The following is a 17,390-nucleotide window of genomic DNA, read 5'->3' on the forward strand; positions in this document are numbered from 1 at the left end:
CTCCTGGGGCCGATTTTCTGGCGCACTTCGGCCTGCTAGTCGACGTGGGGCGCAAGCGCCTCCTCGATACCGACTCCTGCCGGTCTCTCCCGTTAACGGCGGGACCCAGACCCACCATCAGCGCCGTCGCCCCCACCAGTATGCACACCTTCTGTCGGAGTTCCTGAGGTGTTTAAGCCCGAGCCGCCAAGTCCCGGGGCCCCAGCCAAGCACGGCATATACCACCATATAGTGACTAAAGGGCCCCGACACATGCGAAGTTCCGCAGGCTTCCCCTCAGCGCCTTCAGGAGGCGAAAAAAGCATTCGCGGAGATGGAACAGATGGGCATCTGCAGGAAAGCCTCCAGTCCATGGGCCTCCCCCCTCCACATGGTGCAGAAACCGGACGGCTCCTGGAGACCCTGCGGCGACTACAGGCGGCTCAACATTGCAACGGAGCCCGACCACTACCCTCTGCCCAATATGCAAGACCTCACGGCCTCCTTTCACGGGGCCAAAATATTCACTAAATTGGACCTTCTTAAATCTTATTTCCAGGTACCTGTTGCGCCAGAGGACATACCAAAGACAGCCATCATCACGCCCTTCGGGTCCTATGTGTTCGCCTTCTCCACCTTCGGGCTGAGGAACGCCGGGGCCACCTTCCAGCGGCTCATGGACAGCATCCTGGGGACCTAAAATTCTGCGTCTGCTACGTCGACGACATTCTCATATTTTCCAGGTCTCACAGCGAACACCAGAGGCACATCAAAGCAGTCCTCCAGCGCCTCCAAGAAAACGGCCTCGTCGTCCGTTTCGACAAGTGTACCTTCGGCGTCCAGAAAGCAGAATTCCTGGGTCACGAGGTGTCTCCGACAGGCGTCCGCCCTCTTACATCGAAAGTGGCAGCCATAGCCAAGTTCCCGACACCCACCTCCATCAAGGCCGTCCAGGAGTTCCTTGGGATGGTAAACTTCTACAGGCGGTTCATCCCGGGATCGCGCACACCACGGCCCCCTGACGGAAGTCCTAAAGGTCAACCGAAGTCCCTGTCTTGGGGACCCAGCCAGCAGCAGGCCTTTTCCCTGACGAAGGCCGCCCTCACCAAGGCAACCGCCTTGGCACACCAGGATCCCAAGGCTCCTCCAGCTGACGACAGACGCCAGTAACGTTGCCTGCGGTGCTGTTCTGGAGCAAATCATCAACGGCGCCCCCAGCCCATCGCCTTCTTCAGCAAGAAGTTCAGTCCCGCAGAGTCCCGCTACAGCACCTTCGACAGGGAACTCTGCGCGATGTACCAGCGCAGTTCGGCACTTCAAGTTCCTCCTGGAGGACGCCCTTCACAATCTTCACAGACCACCAGCCACTGGTTCACGCCTTCACGAAGCAGGGGGACGCATGGTCTTCAGACAGCAGCGCCACCTCTCAGCCATAGCCGAATTTACCTGTTCCGTCAGGTACCTCCCGGCAAGAAAAATCCCGTAGCAGACGCCCTCTCCAGAGTCGAGTTGAACGCAGTGCAGCTTGGTGTAGATTACCAGGACCTTGCCAGAGAACAGGCCGCTGACCCAGAAACCCCAGCATACCGCACCGCCATCACATCCCTCAAGTGGCGGGGACGTGACCCTCGCCCCGGAGGCCCCAGCCTGCTCTGTGACATCAGCACAGGCCAGCCCCGCCCTTTGGTTCCAGCCTCACGCCGCCGCCAGGTATTCGACATCATTCACGGCCTCTCACACCCCTCCGGCAGGACCACGGCCAAACTGCTTTCAAAAAGTTCGTCTGGCACGGGGTGCAAAGGACGCCACAGCCTGGGCAAAACAGTGCCTGCAGTGCCAGACCAGTAAAGTGGGTCGTCACACGCAGTCGGGGGTAGGCGAGTTCCCACAGCCAGGGCGCCGCTTCGGCCACATCCACATCGACGTCGTCGGGCCCCTTCCCCCATCAGGCGGATCCAGATACCTCCTCACGGTGGTAGACCGTTCGACGAGGTGGCCCGAAGCCACGCCCATGCAAGAAGCCACCGCCAGCGCGTGCGCTGAGGCCCTGCTCTCCAGTTGGGTTAGCCGCTTCGGCGTCCCGGACCACATCACAACCGACAGGGGCCCCGCTTTCCTCTCCGAGTTGTGGTCTGCCCTGGCTCAACTGCTGGGAACCACGCACCACACCACCACAGCGTACAACCCAGCGGCCAACGGCCTGGTTGAACGGTTCCACAGGTCCTTAAAGTCATCCCTCATGGCCCGCTGCACCGCCGAGGACTGGAAACATCAGCTGCCGTGGGTCCTCCTCGGGTTGAGGACCGCCCCCAGAGCCGACGGCACCCCATCCGCAGCTGAACAAACCTATGGGGAACCCCTCGTGGTGCCGGGAGAGCTCGTGACGGATGATCGCCACTCCCCATCTCTGCAGAGGCTCCAGCGGCGTGGCGGCAAGTTCGCCTTGCAGGCGCTCATACACCGACAAAGCAACCACCTTCATGCCGCCACAGCTGTCATCCGCCACCCACGTCTTCGTCAGAGTCGACGCCGTCCGTCCACCACTAACTAAGCCCTACAGGGGACCCTTCCGCGTGCTGGAGCGGAACAGCAAGGCGTTCCGGCTGGCACTCCCAGGCAAGAACGACTGGGTTTCCATAGACCGGCTAAAGCCCGCCTTCCTGTCGGAGAGTCCCGGCAGCGACGCAGCACCCCTTCCGCCCAAACGCACTCCAGCACGCCCTCACCCCCGCAGGCACGGCCGCCCCAGGAAGGACCGCCCAAACAGCAGCCTCACAGGCGGGAGGCCCCTCAGTTATCTTCAAGGAGCCGCGGCACCCTTCAGCGTCCCACCAGGTACAGGGATTAATCAGACGCGTCCCTCGTCTTGGGGGGGGAGTATTTGTAAAGTCACCAATTCGGCGCCAGGATAGTGTTTCGGCGGCGCCATTAATTAAGTCTCCGCTGAGCTTGTTTTCTTTGGTGACTTCCCGTTTTCTTCAAGCTCAATTAGTCACGCCTAAAACGTGCCAGGTCACGCATTTTAATCATTTTTACTTTATGGTATTTATACGAATGTCACACATTGTGTATCACATGTTTCTTCATTCACAGGCATCAAGACTGTATCTATATTGTAGCTCTGTATGTTTTGTATTGTAATTTGTACTCGTTCACTGCATATTATTGTTTATTGTTTCGACCTCAGGTCACAGTCAATTCCATTGTCTCTCACGGCCCGGCGTCAGTCGGCCGCAATATAAGCTGCCTGGATCTGTAATAAAGTAGCAGTAACCTTTACCTGCTCGTTTCTTTGACACCTTACAATTGAGAGTAAGAGGTTTAAAATGTGTAACAGGAGGAAAATCGCAAAGCAGTTGAACGTGGCTAGAAGAGGGAGTTCAGAAAAAACTCCCCCGGGGAGGTTCCTGTCATAATACATTACTAATATTATATTTGCACGTATTGATTGATTTATTTATTTAATAATTTTCCTTTTTTTTTCTAATAATAATCTCGTCTTTCTGTATGCCCTGTAACCTTCCGTTAATATTCTTTGGAAGTTTCTGAATTTCAAGTCAGTGACCCCTTTAGTGGGCTTGTTCATAGGATTAAGGGTTTATCTTCTCAATAATAATCATAATGGTAATAATAATGATATTAACCAGCATAGGAGAAAGTCCTTCCCATCTTGGCTGTGTCAGTTTGCAACTTAACTCCCTTTCTTTAGTCTTGCTGTTCGGCCTCTCTAGCCATTTCCCAGTGCTTGGCTTTTTAGCCTAAATTTCATCGTTCATTCCTAAAGGTGATACTGTTCCGTTAAAAAACAAGCCCGTCTCGGTCGAGTTTAATGCTGGAGGTTTGTCGTGTTTTGCAGGCCTTTCCTGCGATTGCAGGACATTTCCAGGTATAGCGGGCAGTCCAGAAGGTAGAAGCAGGCATCTGCATCTTCCAGAACGAGTTTGAGATTCATTAAGATGCTAGAATCTTGGAATAAGTTGAATATTCCATGGCAATATCCTGAAGCAAGGTCAGCTTTATAAAATAGGAAGCACTAAAATTAAACAGGCACTTTTGGGGACTTGGCATTCCTGATAAGTATCCTACACTTAACACTCAGTTCAGGAGGTTCGTCTGAAAATGCATCGAATCTAAAATGGCAGCATAGCAAAAAAATATCCGAAATAATTTAGCCAATAGCGTTGAAGTCTGCCAAGTTCAGTATTACTCAGATTGACATAACTTGTAAAGTGTCTTCGGAAATAGGACAAAGAGCAGTGTTCTCTTAAGCAAATCCTCATTTAGCTCTGTAAGGCCAAACTTATTCTAGTTTTTACTGTTCCTGGATACTGTTGATTCTTGGCTAATTCTTTCCATCTTTTTTAGTTCTGCTTCGAGTTTTGCCACTATGGAAGTTCACAAAAGACAATTTGGCATCGTTGCACAGCGGGTGTCGTTGCTGACATCCAGACGTAGCCAGTTTATTTGTCGTAACGTAGCAATATTTGTCCTCTGCACTGAGATGTTGTACTCTTTTTAAAAAGCTCTCATATGTTAATTTGCCTTCATACCTAAGAGTGAATGTATAATTTTTGTAAATTGACAAATTTAACAGAAAGCCAGTATACAGATAATGACTCCACTTACGTAAGTTATCAAAGGCACCAAGTTTGTCAGCTGCATTGCAAAGCATCTGCAAGATTCTTTGCTGTTTGTGGGATGAAGAATTTAGATTTTTAGGTTTCATCGGCAGGTAGTGCCATCTTTGCAGCGTCTCTTCGGCCCCTAGCTGCAACCCCTTTCATTCCTTTTACTGTACCTCCGTTCATATTCTCTCTCCCTTCCATCTGACCTTCCACCTTCTCCTAAGAATCGACTCATAGTGCAAGTGCGTTGAGGTTCTCCTCCTTATGCCGTAATTCTACGTTCCATTCCACAATACATTTTAACAATATCTCTTGAATTGAATAAGTATAAAATACTAGTTTAGGCTTTGGATGATGTTTAATTGCTGCCAAGTCTCCTAAAAGCTTCACAAAATTCGAAACGCGTTTCAAAGGAACACGAGCATCGATGAAACACGAAACACGTCATAAAAATTTACTGGAGATTCTAAAATACAATCTTATCAATAGCAAAAATGTTATTATTTACATGGGAAACGTACAGGCTGGGCTAAGCATTGCCGTATGAATCTTAACCCTCTGCGAGTCACTTGTACCTCAGCGACTTGCACCATTTTTGGCAATTTTCTCCTCCGTACTTGACTTATTTCATTGTTTGTCCATTTTTTAAACATGATATATTTGAAGTATAAGTATTCTATTTTAAAATGAGACCAGAATGAGTATTGTAGCATGAATTTTAACTTAACAGACAGAGCATTTAGTACAATATCCCTTATATGTCCAGTCCTGGAACAGACAAGACCTTGCATGTGCCTGGTGACTTAAGGGGTTAAGATTAATTCCATATTCCACTCTATATTCTGAAATTGGGTAACTGATTAGTCGAGTCTTTCCGAAGTCACACTTGGCCCGCATCCCTAAGACTTCTTCCCGGCGTGGATAAGCATGTGTCTGGTCAGGTGACCCTTCACGTAGAAGGCCCTCCCGCACTGGACGCACTTGAAAGGCTTCTCCCCCGTATGGGTCCTCATATGTGTGTTGAGGTCACCCCTCCAGGAATACGCCTTCCCGCACTCCTCACAGGCGTAGGGCTTCTCCCCGGTGTGGACCCTCATGTGGTTCTTGAGGTCGCTCTTCCAGCAGAAGGCCTTCCCGCACTCCTCGCAGGAGAAGGGCTTCTCCGCCGTGTGGATCTTCCTGTGGCAGTTGAGGGTGCACTTCCGAGGGAACGCTTTGCCGCACTCCTCGCACACGAACGGCTTGAGCCCCGTGTGCGTCCTGAGGTGTTCCGTCAGGGAGAACTTGTGGGAGAAGGCCCTGTCGCACTGGGGGCAGCCGTACGGCTTCTCCCCGGTGTGAATTCGCGCGTGCTGCGTGAGGTGGCTTATCTGGGAGAATGCCCTGTCGCACTCGCCGCAGGGGAACGGCCGCTCGCCCGTGTGGATTCTCATGTGCTTCTTGTGAGCGCACCTCTCGGAGAACGCCTTCCCACACTCGCCGCAGACGAAGGGTTTCTCTCCCGTGTGGATCAGCATGTGACGCTTGAGGTTCGACTTCTGGAGGAACTGCTTCCCGCAGTCCAGACACACGAACGGCTTTTGCAGGGCGACCTCCTCGGGCTGCAATTTCTGAGATGGGATTCCGCCGTCATCTTCTCCGTCGACCGAATCTTCCATACTCCCTCCGCAACTAATTTTATGCGAACAGTCGACATCGCATCCGCCAGACTCGCATGCTTCCAGCTCCGTCTTGACCACCGTGATCGGGTCCAGAGGCAGAGAGATGTCGTTATCTTCCGCCCTCGTGCCAACAGAGTCCCCGTTTTCGTGGCTGACCGGAGAGGGTGAAGGCGGTCCTTCAATCTCATTTTCCAGGTGAGATTGTAAGGGAATTTCAGAATTCATCTCGGATTTTCTGTGCTTCGAGTTCTGTAGCACGCAGTAAATGTTCCTCGCCGTCGAACTTCTCCAAAGGATGTCGTGCAATTGGAACCTCGAAAGTTTCAGCGAAGATGCAACACATTGCTACCCTAAAACAGTTCTCCTGTTTTAATAATTAACTTATATTTTATATATTTATTTAATAATTTTTTTACTTTTTCTTTTCTTTGGAAGCTTGAATTTCAAGTCAATGGTCCCTTTTGTTGGGTTTCTTGTTAAATATAAATAGGGTTCGTTCTCTACTTAATGATAATATTAATAATACCCTATACACCTGCACTTGCTCCTTACTGCCCCATAAAAAATATTTCTTAGTGATTCTAATGCACCTTCCAACTTCTAACTAATCACTTACACAAACAAGATCAAATTGTGGCAAAAACCATGGGAGCATGTGTCACTGGCACAGAAGAATAATTTTAAAAATGTCTTCCTTTACCATCTTTACGGGAAAAATGTCAAACATTCAGGACAGAACTTCATATAGAGTATAAATCTGTAAACATTATATACGTAATTTAAACCGTAAGTTGACATACTGGGCATTTAGTACCCACATAACGACCAGAATCTTCCATCAATTTGCGTATATACCATTTTCATTTTTTTTAATCCCTAGTCAGGGTCGCCGTTTCTGACGAGCCGCCTCGGCTGGTTTACTGCCTCGAACGGTACATTCCATAATTGGTGTTTGGCAGGTGGATGCCCTTATCACCTTAGCCCCTTCTGCTCGGCGCCCTTTCGTCTGTTTTGTCTGAAATTCGAGAATGCGACAAATGATTAGTGAATACTGTGTACCGTCACTGAGTGCACGTATAATAAAAACGCTACCGTCATCTCGGGCTTTGCTTTTACCGTAACAACAAAAAAGCTTCATAACAAGTTAAAAACTGTCAGATACAGTGTGTCATTTTTGCAGTGACTACATTTGTAGTCATGTTTTTAAAATATTCAAACAACAAAAAGCTTCATAACAGAATCGAAAAGTTAAAACATCGTCGAAAATCGTCAAAATCATAAGATACAGTGTGTCATTTTATCCCATTATTATTGAGTTTTACATCAAACCCAAATTATGATTATTCTGCCACATTTGTAGTCAGGAAATAATTTCTTGAAAATATTCAACACAATCGAACGTTCACGTAAGCGGAACCGTTTAAACCGGGAAATATTAATTATCACTGAAATTATTCACATACATTTATATTCCTTCTTGTACTCCACAACATACGCGATAAAAACAATTAAATTTTGCAATGAAAACCTTCTTTCTGTAACAAAGTCTAGGTGAGTTTGAATTTTCACCACTACAAATGTAGTCATTGGGCACAGGGAGTTTGGCTACATACTAGTAACATTTCACAAGAAGCACATTGGCTCATGGTTAGGGCAAGTGTTCTCTCTCTCTCTCTCTCTCTCAATAAGAGGAGGAGAGATCTACCAAAATGGAAACATGGCCATATTATCCCACAGCCTGATCTTACTTGTGACAGAGGAAAAGGTGCAAAGCAAGTTCTTTTCGAAAAATGCCCAGAGCTTGCTGGTGCATCTGAATGGGTTATTTTTGAAAAGGTTTTCAGCGATATGTTGAAACATTTGGTATGCTAAAAGATACAAAAATATGCCAGGATTTCAAATAACAGAGAGACTATTGCAGTAGAGCACCTGACCTATCTTGTCCTGCATTTTCAGAAACCGTGAGTCGAAATCGTTTTCAGCAGATAAAACAAGTTCTGCATATGGCAGGTAATCAGTCTCCTGGGGCAAATAAAATGGCTAAAATTACTCCTTTATACGAAGTTTTGAACAAATCTCTGCTCGTGTTTGGTGTGTTACATGAACATCTAAGCACGGACGAGTCCATGGTGCCTTGTTTTGGAGGGCATTCGTGTAAACAGTATATTAGAGGAAAGCCAATTAGATTTGGCTACGAATGCTGGGTTATTGCAAGTTCTTGTGGAATGCAAGGACACCCCACTTGGAACACATGTCGTAATGGACTGTCTACAAATTTGTGATACCCTGGCTTCTCGCCATATAGTTTTGGATAATTTTCTCACGTCCTATGATCTCATTTCAGACTTGGAGAGTTCAGCTATAGAGCAACTGGAACTGTAAGAGAAAGGACGTGTAATGATTTCGCAGCCACGTGCCATTGCACATTATCATAAAACAATGGGAGGAGCTGACCTCACGGACAGGTCGTTATCAAATTTGAGGCCAAGAATTCAAGGGAAAAAACGGTACTGGAATCTATTTGTGAATGCGGTGGGATGAAACAAATGGATTTCCGAAGAAGTTTGGTGACCGCGACGATTGCAAGGTCAAGTCCAAGGCCGAGGGAAGGATCGAAGTCATTGCACTTGAAAATTTGTTTTCAGAAGTATCGTGAAAAGTAATTTACCTTTGTCTTAATAATATAGAGGTGCTTTGTTTATATTATTTCTTGGCAAGATTAGTATTATGCTTTATTTTTTACTGTACAATCCAGTATAGAAGTGCGAGAAACAGTTCCATTTGAAACTATTTTCAGAAGTATCGTGAGAAGTAATTTTCCGTAGCTTTGCTAATGTAGAATAGTTTTGGTGATAATAAAGAATTTTTTCATCATGCATTACTGATATATATTCATTAAAAAGCTGCAAGTAATATTTTTGTCGTTTACCAACAAGTTATAAGGTAATAAGGGGAGAGTAAGCCAAAGGTAACCCCTTAAGAGCCCAATGACTACAAATGTAGTCATCTAATTTTTCGGGGGTTAAAATCGATTTAGGGTGCTGTGATGATATATATAACTTAATTAGGCCTAAAGCAACTCAATATGAAAGAATAAAGCAAAGTGAAAAATATTTACATTGGCTGGGTTTGCCTTTTTTCTTTGAGTCTTCAGCTGAAAAAAACCCGTACGGACAGCGTCGACAGACTCTAATAAAACCGAGATGGTTCCAGAGGGTAATCAGCCTGCAGAGAGAGAAAAAGAGAGAGAGAGAGAGAGATAAACTATAGGAAAAGGTGATAAATAAATAAATAGGAGGGAATAGAGAATAAAACTGATACACATAAACAATTAGAGACCAAAAGATTCCACAACTTCTGATCGTCAAAAAGGCCGAGACTCAAAAGGGAAAAGGAATTTTATGACAAAATTCGAGATTGTTATAAAAAATTTGGTATGTTTGATGACTGGCGGGTGGATGGTCAACATATACCTAATTTGCAGCCCTCTAGCCTCCCTCCTCAGCAGTAGTTTTTAATTAAGATCCGAGGGCAGACGGAGAGCCAAAGCCGTCACAATAGTTATCTTTTACAGAAAACTAAAATTAGTCCTAATTTCCTGCTTTTTTATGGAGATAAAATATGTAAAATATTGAATAAAAATAATTTCTGGTAATTATTGAAATTATTATTATTAACTATTTCCGTAAGTATAATTAGAGTAACCACAAACTGTTCAGCGGTTAATCTTATTATACTCGCAGAAATAAATTGATAATCATATTAATTACCAGAAATTATTCTTATTCAACATTATAACATTAGTATCCTGTAAAAGAAATTATTATCAGTCATCAATAATTGAAACAAAAATACGGAAATGTGATTAATTACGAGTAATATTTACGTAGCAACAAACGAGCGACCTCCATTATTTTATAGTTCCATTTTTCATTAGTAGTTTAATCTTATTAGCCTGGGCTAGTTGTAGCTTGACCTAAAATACCGTGTTGGCCTATTAGTACCTTAAATCAAATAGCCTGTGCTGTTAGCCTAGGCTATTAGTACCTTAAATCAAATAGCCTGGGCTATTAGTACCTTAAATAGCCTTGGCTATTAGTACCTTGAATCACATAGCCTGTGCTGTTAGCCTAGGCTATTAGTACCTTAAATCAAATAGCCTGGGCTATTAGTACCTTAAATCAAATAGCCTAGGCTATTAGTACCTTAAATCAAATAGCCTGGGCTATTAGTACCTTAAATCAAATAGCCTGGGCTATTAGTACCTTGAATCAAATAGCCTGTGCTGTTAGCCTAGGCTATTAGTACCTTAAATCAAATAGCCTGTGTTGTTAGCCTGGACTATTAGTACCTTAAACCAAGTAGTCTATGCTATTATCCTGGGCTATTAGTACCTTGATCAAATAGCCTACGCTATTAGCCTGGGCTATTAGTACCTTGATCAAATAGCCTGGGCTACTAGTACCTTAAATAGCCTGGGCTGTTAGTACCTTAACCTCAAATGGCCTATGCTATTAGTCAGAGATATTAGTACCTTAAATCAAATAGCCTATTCTATTACCCCAAGCTATTAGTACCTTGACTTTAAATAACCTTAACCTCAAGCAGCCCATTAAATTAGCCTGGGTTATTAGTACCTTAAATCAAACAGCCTGGGCTATTTGTTCCCTAACCTCAAATAGCCTATGCTCTTAGCCTCAGCTATTAGTACCTTAACTTTAAATAACCTATGCTTATAGCCAAGGCTATTTGTACTGTAACCTCAAAATAGCCTAGGCTATTACAATAACCTGGGCTATTAGCTCCTTTACATCAAATAGCCTATGCTATAAGCTTTGGCTATTAGTTCCTTACCTTCAAACAGCCTATGCTAATATCCTGGGCTATTAGTACCTTAACCACAAAACACCTGTGCTAATAGTCAGGACTATTAGTACTTTAATCTCAAGTAGCCTATGCAATTAGCCTGGGCTATTACTAACTTAACCTGAGATAGCCTATGCTATTGGTACCACAACTGCAAATATCGGGAGCTATTAGGACCTTTACTTAAATAGCCTATGCTAATAGGCTGGGCAATTAGTAACTTAACCTCAAACAGCCTATGCTAATAGCCTGGGCTATTTTACCCGGTTATTAGGCCATAAATAGCCCTACATCCCAAGGGTAGCCTTAGGTTAAGGGTAAATATCCTTAATATATAATATAATTATAATGGTAAATAGCCCAAACATTAATATAATCAATGTAATTATGATGATAATTAATAGGAACAATTGTAACTATTAAATAACTACTGGGGCTATTACTGTCAATAGCGTAAATAGGGACGCTGTTAGTAGTAGTAATTTGGAGGTGGTGGATATGGAACGGCCCATCCTGGAATGTGAAAGAAATGAATAAATAAATAAATAATGGTTATTTGTTGTTATGGTTAGGTAGGAGAGAGAGAGAGAGACTAAGTGAGAGAAAGAGATTGAGGGAGAGAGAGACTGAGGGAGAGAGGGAGACTGAGTGAAAGAGATTGAGGGAGAGAGAGAGACTGAGTGACAGAAAGAGATTGAGGGAGAGAGAGAGAGAGAGACTGAGTGACAGAAAGAGATTGAGGGAGAGAGAGAGACTGAGTGACAGAAAGAGGGAGAGAGAGAGACTGAGTGATAGAAAGAGAGAGATTCAGTGAGAGAAAGAGGAGAGAGAGATTGAGTGAGAGAAAGAGGAGAGATTGATTGAGTGATAGAAAGAGAGAGAGATTGAGTGAGAGAAAGAGGGGGAGAGAGAAAGAGAGATTGAGGGAAAGAGGATGAATGAGAATGAGAGAGAGAGAGATATATTGAGAGAGAGAGAGAGATTGAGTGAGAGAGAGGCTGAGTGAGAAAGAGAGAGAGAGAGACAGTGAGAGAAAGAGGGAGAGAGATTGAGTGAGAGAGAGGCTGAGTGAGAAAGAGAGAGAGAGAGATTGAGTGAGAGAAAGTTTCTTGGATAGACAGAGAGAGAAGGAAGGAAACTCTCTCTCTATCTCATAATTAGGACTCAATTTTTTCAGTATTTTTTATATTGTTACAAGAAACTAATTTTTGTAATATCTGAATTTATATATAACTTCTCATTTATGTATTGTTTAGTATAAGAGTTTTAACTTAATTTTACTTGAATATATATATATATATATATATATATATATATATATATATATATATATATATATATATATATATATATATATATATATATATATATATATATATATATATATATATATATATATATATATATATATATATATATATATATATATATATATATATATATATATATATATATATATATATATATATATATATATAACCTTTTATTTTATTTCATTTTTACTGTTCCAATTTTTATGAATGGTGAACATTATTTGATAAAACTTTGTACTCTCTCTCATTTATTTTGGTATTTTAATCATTGTTTGTAAATCTTTTTAGCTTATTCATCTTTACAATTTTCATTTATTCCCACAATGCATTGCGCACGCTCTACATCATCATCTGCATCTGTTCACCTACGTTAACATACTGCCATATTCCTTACGTGCTTTTCTGGTACTCCTGATGTCGGTGTTGCTGGACGACGTCTGAATCGGTCCGACGACAGTCGTCCGAACTGTTCTAGTTCCCGTTTTCTTTTGTTGGCTTGGCAATCGAACACAAGCCATCCCTTGGATAAAACAAAGTCCCTGGCAGCTACTATCATTCCCTTCAGCATCAAATTCTGCCTCATGCCTCCCTTAGCAAAGTCTTTATTGTACCTCGTCCCGACAGAGAAGTTTTAAGGGTGGCTTCCGAGAGCCACCGAGTCAATCTTCATATTGGAAGGGTCACTTAAATATAAGAGTGATTAGAAAAACAATTTACTGAACTGCATATTGTGAATTATATAACTACATAACTAATTAGCCTACAGGGGTCAAATTCATAATGTGATTTACAAAACAAGTGAAATGAATCGTACAGGCAGAATGATTGGGAGACGGCTCGCAAACAATCAATCGGTGACTTTGTAAGAGGCCCGTCGCACCGAAGCCGTCTCTTCCAAACACACGTGCGTGTTCGTGTGCTCGTCATCCATCGGAGGGGACAAGACAGAACAAGAGCATCCCATTTTCTCTCACTCGCAGAACGCAACTTCTACCATACAATATCTCTGTCTGTTTCTCCCCAACCATCGTTGTCCTGATTTATGTACAATCACCACTACTTGCATTGCCATGCAAACATTCTAATCATTACCATAATGTTCCACCGAATCTTCTGTATCAAACTGTGTGTATGTTTCTGTTTGTGAAGACGCCAAACGTCTCGCCATTTCAAATATATTATGCTACTGCACTGTATTCATTAATCTGTCTCGAATCTCATGCAATTGGCCATATGCAGAATTTCCTGGCCTTTCCATTGATATATGTTTTATCACTGTACGTTTATTGCCTCTCTCACAGTTGCCATCTGTTTGTCTGCCGACAAACACAGATGCCCGAATCATTACCTCTGTTTTCCCCTGTCTGTGTGTAGATGCTACTTTACCGCTCGCACAGGCCAGTAATATCTTCGAAGATTCTGTACATTCATTCAGTAAGGAACCACCAATAAACCAGTCAACACCCAGCCAGTATGTCACTCGATCCTGTCCTTACAACTTTAAAGCCTCCTCAAGTGGTGATCGAGTCTCTCCTTCATGGATCCAGAAATGTTGTTTCAGGTCGCTCCTCCTGGAAAAGGCTTTCCCACATTCCCCGCACACGAAGGGCTTCTCCTCATCAATTTCTTCCTTTCTCACGCGAGCCAATCGTCTTTGCCTCCGATTACTGACGTAAAGTCCTCAGAGCAATATTTCATAACACACTTACTCTTCTGTCTTGATTTCCATCAGTGGATCCAAATGAGAAAACGGCATTGCAGTCCTTGCAGACGAATGGCCATGTGGACCTTCACACGTGACTTCCGTAACAACAAATTCCCTCAGTCAGTGCACCTGAAGGGCTTCTCACCTGCGTGAGTCAAGGAATGTCGTTCCAGGCTGCTCCTTCACACTCTTCGCTCAAGCAAATGGCTTCTCCCTAAAATGGACTGGCCAAGTGGGGTCTTCAGAATTGATTTTCTGAGAACGATCACGGTCGCGAGAAGGCCTCCCTGTGTGGATCGCCATGTGGGTCTTGGAGATTTGATTTCTGGGAGAACGACTTCCTCACAGGTCTTGCACATGGCTAGCTTCTCTCCCCGTGTGGATCTCCGCGTGGGTCTTGGAGATTGATTATGGCAGAACGATTTCGCAGTCCTTGCACACCAAGGGCCTCTCCCCGTGGTGGATCACCAAGTGGTCTTGAGAGCTGATTTGGCAGAACGACTTTAGACAGTCCTTGCACACGAAGGGCCTCTCCCCTGTGTGGATCGCCATGTGGGTCTTGAGATACGATTTCTGGGAGAACGACTTCCCACAGCTATTGCAGGCGAAGGCCCTCTCCCCTGTGTGGATCGCCATGTGGGTCTTGAGATTTGATTTCTGGGAGAATGACTTCCCACAGTCATTGCAGGCGAAGGCCCTCTCCCCCGTGTGGATCTCCATGTGGGTCTTGAGATGCGATTTCTGGGAGAATGACTTCCCACAGTCAAGGTGCTTAAGGGCCTCCCCTGTGTAATACCATGTGTTTCGTGGAGATGCCAGGAGAAGAACTTCCCACAGTCCTTACACACAAAGGGCCTCTCCCCCCTGTGGATCGCCATGTGGGTCTTAAGATACGATTTCTGGGGGAACGACTTCCCACAGTCATTGCAGGTGAAGGCCCTCTCCCCTGTGTGGACCACCATGTGTCTCTTGAGCTGCGATTTCTGGGAGAACGACCCACAGTCCTTGTAATACGAAGGCCGCCCCTACCCTGCGGTGGGTCATCATGTGTTTCTGTGAGATTTGATTTATGGGAGAATGACTTCCCACAGTTATTACAGGGGAAGGGCCTCTCCCCTGTGTGGATCTCCATGTGGGAAGATAAGGTCTTCCCCTTGTCGACTTCCTTTCTGACAGGCAGCGAATCGCCTTCATCATCCTCACAGTGATACTTCATGTCACCATCAGACTCATAACACACCTCCACTTCCATCTTCATTTCCATCTTCACTTCCATCACTGGATCCAAAGAGACAGAGGTACAGCTGCCTGGGGCATCACTGCCCACTAAACCTCCATTTTCACTCTTGACCAGAGATGGGGACACTGCGTCCTCTGTCTCGCTCTTCAACTGAGATTCCAAGATGCTCATTTTAGCCGTTGGTCCTTCAATGTCGTTTTGTATGTAAGGGATCACCTACTTTTTCACTTTCTTCATTGTTATTCACTGCCTATCACTCATATTTGTTTCTTATTCTATTTTCTTCCCTTTCCTCCTTTCACCAATACACAAATCTGATATCTGGAATCTTTTATCAACTATCTAATTTAGGAACTTATTCAACACCTCACAAGAACTTGCACTTCCATTCATCGCTGGACGCCCATTCATTCCCGAAACCTTGACAACGTAAACCGATGACTTCTTGTTCCAGCACGGAGAGTCTGGAATACGGTGAAGGTAAAAAAAGATTATTAGAAAAATTTACATAAAACTGAGCTAATTCTTATTGTTCATAGCAATCCCATCAATCATACTGAGCCCATATTTAAAACGTCCAGCGTACCCCTCATGAAAGAGTATCACTTGAAACCAATGTAGTCTCTTCGTTAGACCTTGAGGACATTGATAGAAAGTCCCCACAAAGACCTTCTTCCTCCTGGCAGCAAAAAGCGAGCATCGCCACCCCCAGAGCAACAGTTGCACCCGCGTGGAAAACCGAGGGTGCAAAGGTACCATAGTGGTGAGTCAATCAGTCCTCTTCCTCAGAAAAGGATCAAATGCTGGAAGGCTTTCAAGACTTCATGCAGTGATTCTAAACATAGCCTCTTCTTCCACTTCCCTTTCTTTGAAAGTATTTAAAGAGGAAGACTGTAGTTTATGGAGATCTTCCACAAAACCTCACTATTGAACAACCCAATCCAAAGTTCAGAGCCATTGATAGCTTCCGAGCCACACGGCAGGGTCGTGCTAACCACTCTCTAACAGCCCCGAAGATCTAGAGACAGACAGGCTGAAGCCTTACCCGGTCACTGTGGCCATCTAGCCATGGGAGAACCAGGAACACCAGCTCATGGCTCTCCAAAAACTCAATTAAAAACCAAGAATTCAGGAATGAATGACCAGTGCAAACAGGCTGCGCAAATCCTCCCCACGCTGGGATCCCCGGAAGACTGCAGGAGCTGAAGTGTTTCCACACTGCCCGATCAAGGAAAGAGAGGAGAAATACCTGTGATCATCAGCAAACCCACCTGGACCTGTAGGCTAGTCATGCAAAAACTTCAGTCTGATCCCAAAGGATCATGCTGAGGAGGGAGAAGTAGATTACGTGTTTCTGTGGTCATCCGAACATAGAAAAGCAGGAAGGACACTCCAAACTCATTGACGCCTGTCAACTCGGTCCGTAGACCGGGAAAACGAAGACTCTAACAAGGGATCGACGCACTACTTCTCTCAGAGAGAGGAAGAGCATTTGACTTGAAGCAAATTCCAAAGCTTACCGTGATGAGACGCAGAGAACCTCGAGTCTAAGAGAAAGGCACCAGTATCACCCCTGCCTGGGAAATCAATCGCCAATGGTGATCGAGTCGGTGACCGGATAATTTGCCGTAAACAAATACGCTGTGATAATTGGCCGTACGGATATTTCCTGCCATTGGAGGGACATTTTTGCCATAGGAGCACAAGAAGAGAAGGATAAAAATAAAATAAAAATAATGAAGGCTCACACTTATTATTTAAAAGTTGCTTTTTAAACACTATAAAGCTAAAAATCTCCATTGCAATTGCATGTAAATGATGTTGTTTTTCATTGGAAATCGTAATCCTGGACAATGCTTTAGTATGCGCTATAAAGATCTGTATTTTTCTGATTGAGGTTTCTCCTTGTTGCATCGGGATGACCTTCTTTTCTAGAAAGAGATTCTTTCATTTTTCAGGAGACTGATAAATTTCCATGTTTCCTGGATTTGTATTTGTGAC

General features: G+C 44.4%; 1 protein-coding gene across 11 annotated transcripts in view; it reads right to left on the reverse strand.

Annotated features, from left to right (window-relative positions):
* Positions 1-5,044: 5,044 nt before the first annotated feature.
* LOC136838161 (zinc finger protein 70-like) overlaps positions 5,045-17,390 on the reverse strand; it is a 29,674-nt gene continuing 17,328 nt past the window's right edge. For 8 of the 11 annotated variants that reach the window (XM_067103020.1, XM_067103019.1, XM_067103011.1 and 5 more), the window contains 3 exons: positions 12,839-15,853; positions 9,384-9,490; positions 5,045-7,280 (listed from right to left, as the gene is read on the reverse strand). In XM_067103020.1, coding sequence (XP_066959121.1) covers positions 5,504-6,490 — 987 coding nt within the window. In that variant the 5' untranslated portion in view covers positions 6,491-7,280; positions 9,384-9,490; positions 12,839-15,853 and the 3' untranslated portion in view covers positions 5,045-5,503. Of the gene's footprint in view, positions 7,281-9,383; positions 9,491-11,574; positions 11,645-12,838; positions 15,854-17,390 lie in introns of all 11 variants that reach the window. The other 3 variants (XM_067103012.1, XM_067103013.1, XM_067103014.1) reach the window with 3 other exon arrangements.

The sequence above is a fragment of the Macrobrachium rosenbergii genome, unplaced genomic scaffold, assembly GCF_040412425.1.
Source record: "Macrobrachium rosenbergii isolate ZJJX-2024 unplaced genomic scaffold, ASM4041242v1 171, whole genome shotgun sequence".
NCBI classification, from domain to species: domain Eukaryota; kingdom Metazoa; phylum Arthropoda; class Malacostraca; order Decapoda; family Palaemonidae; genus Macrobrachium; species Macrobrachium rosenbergii.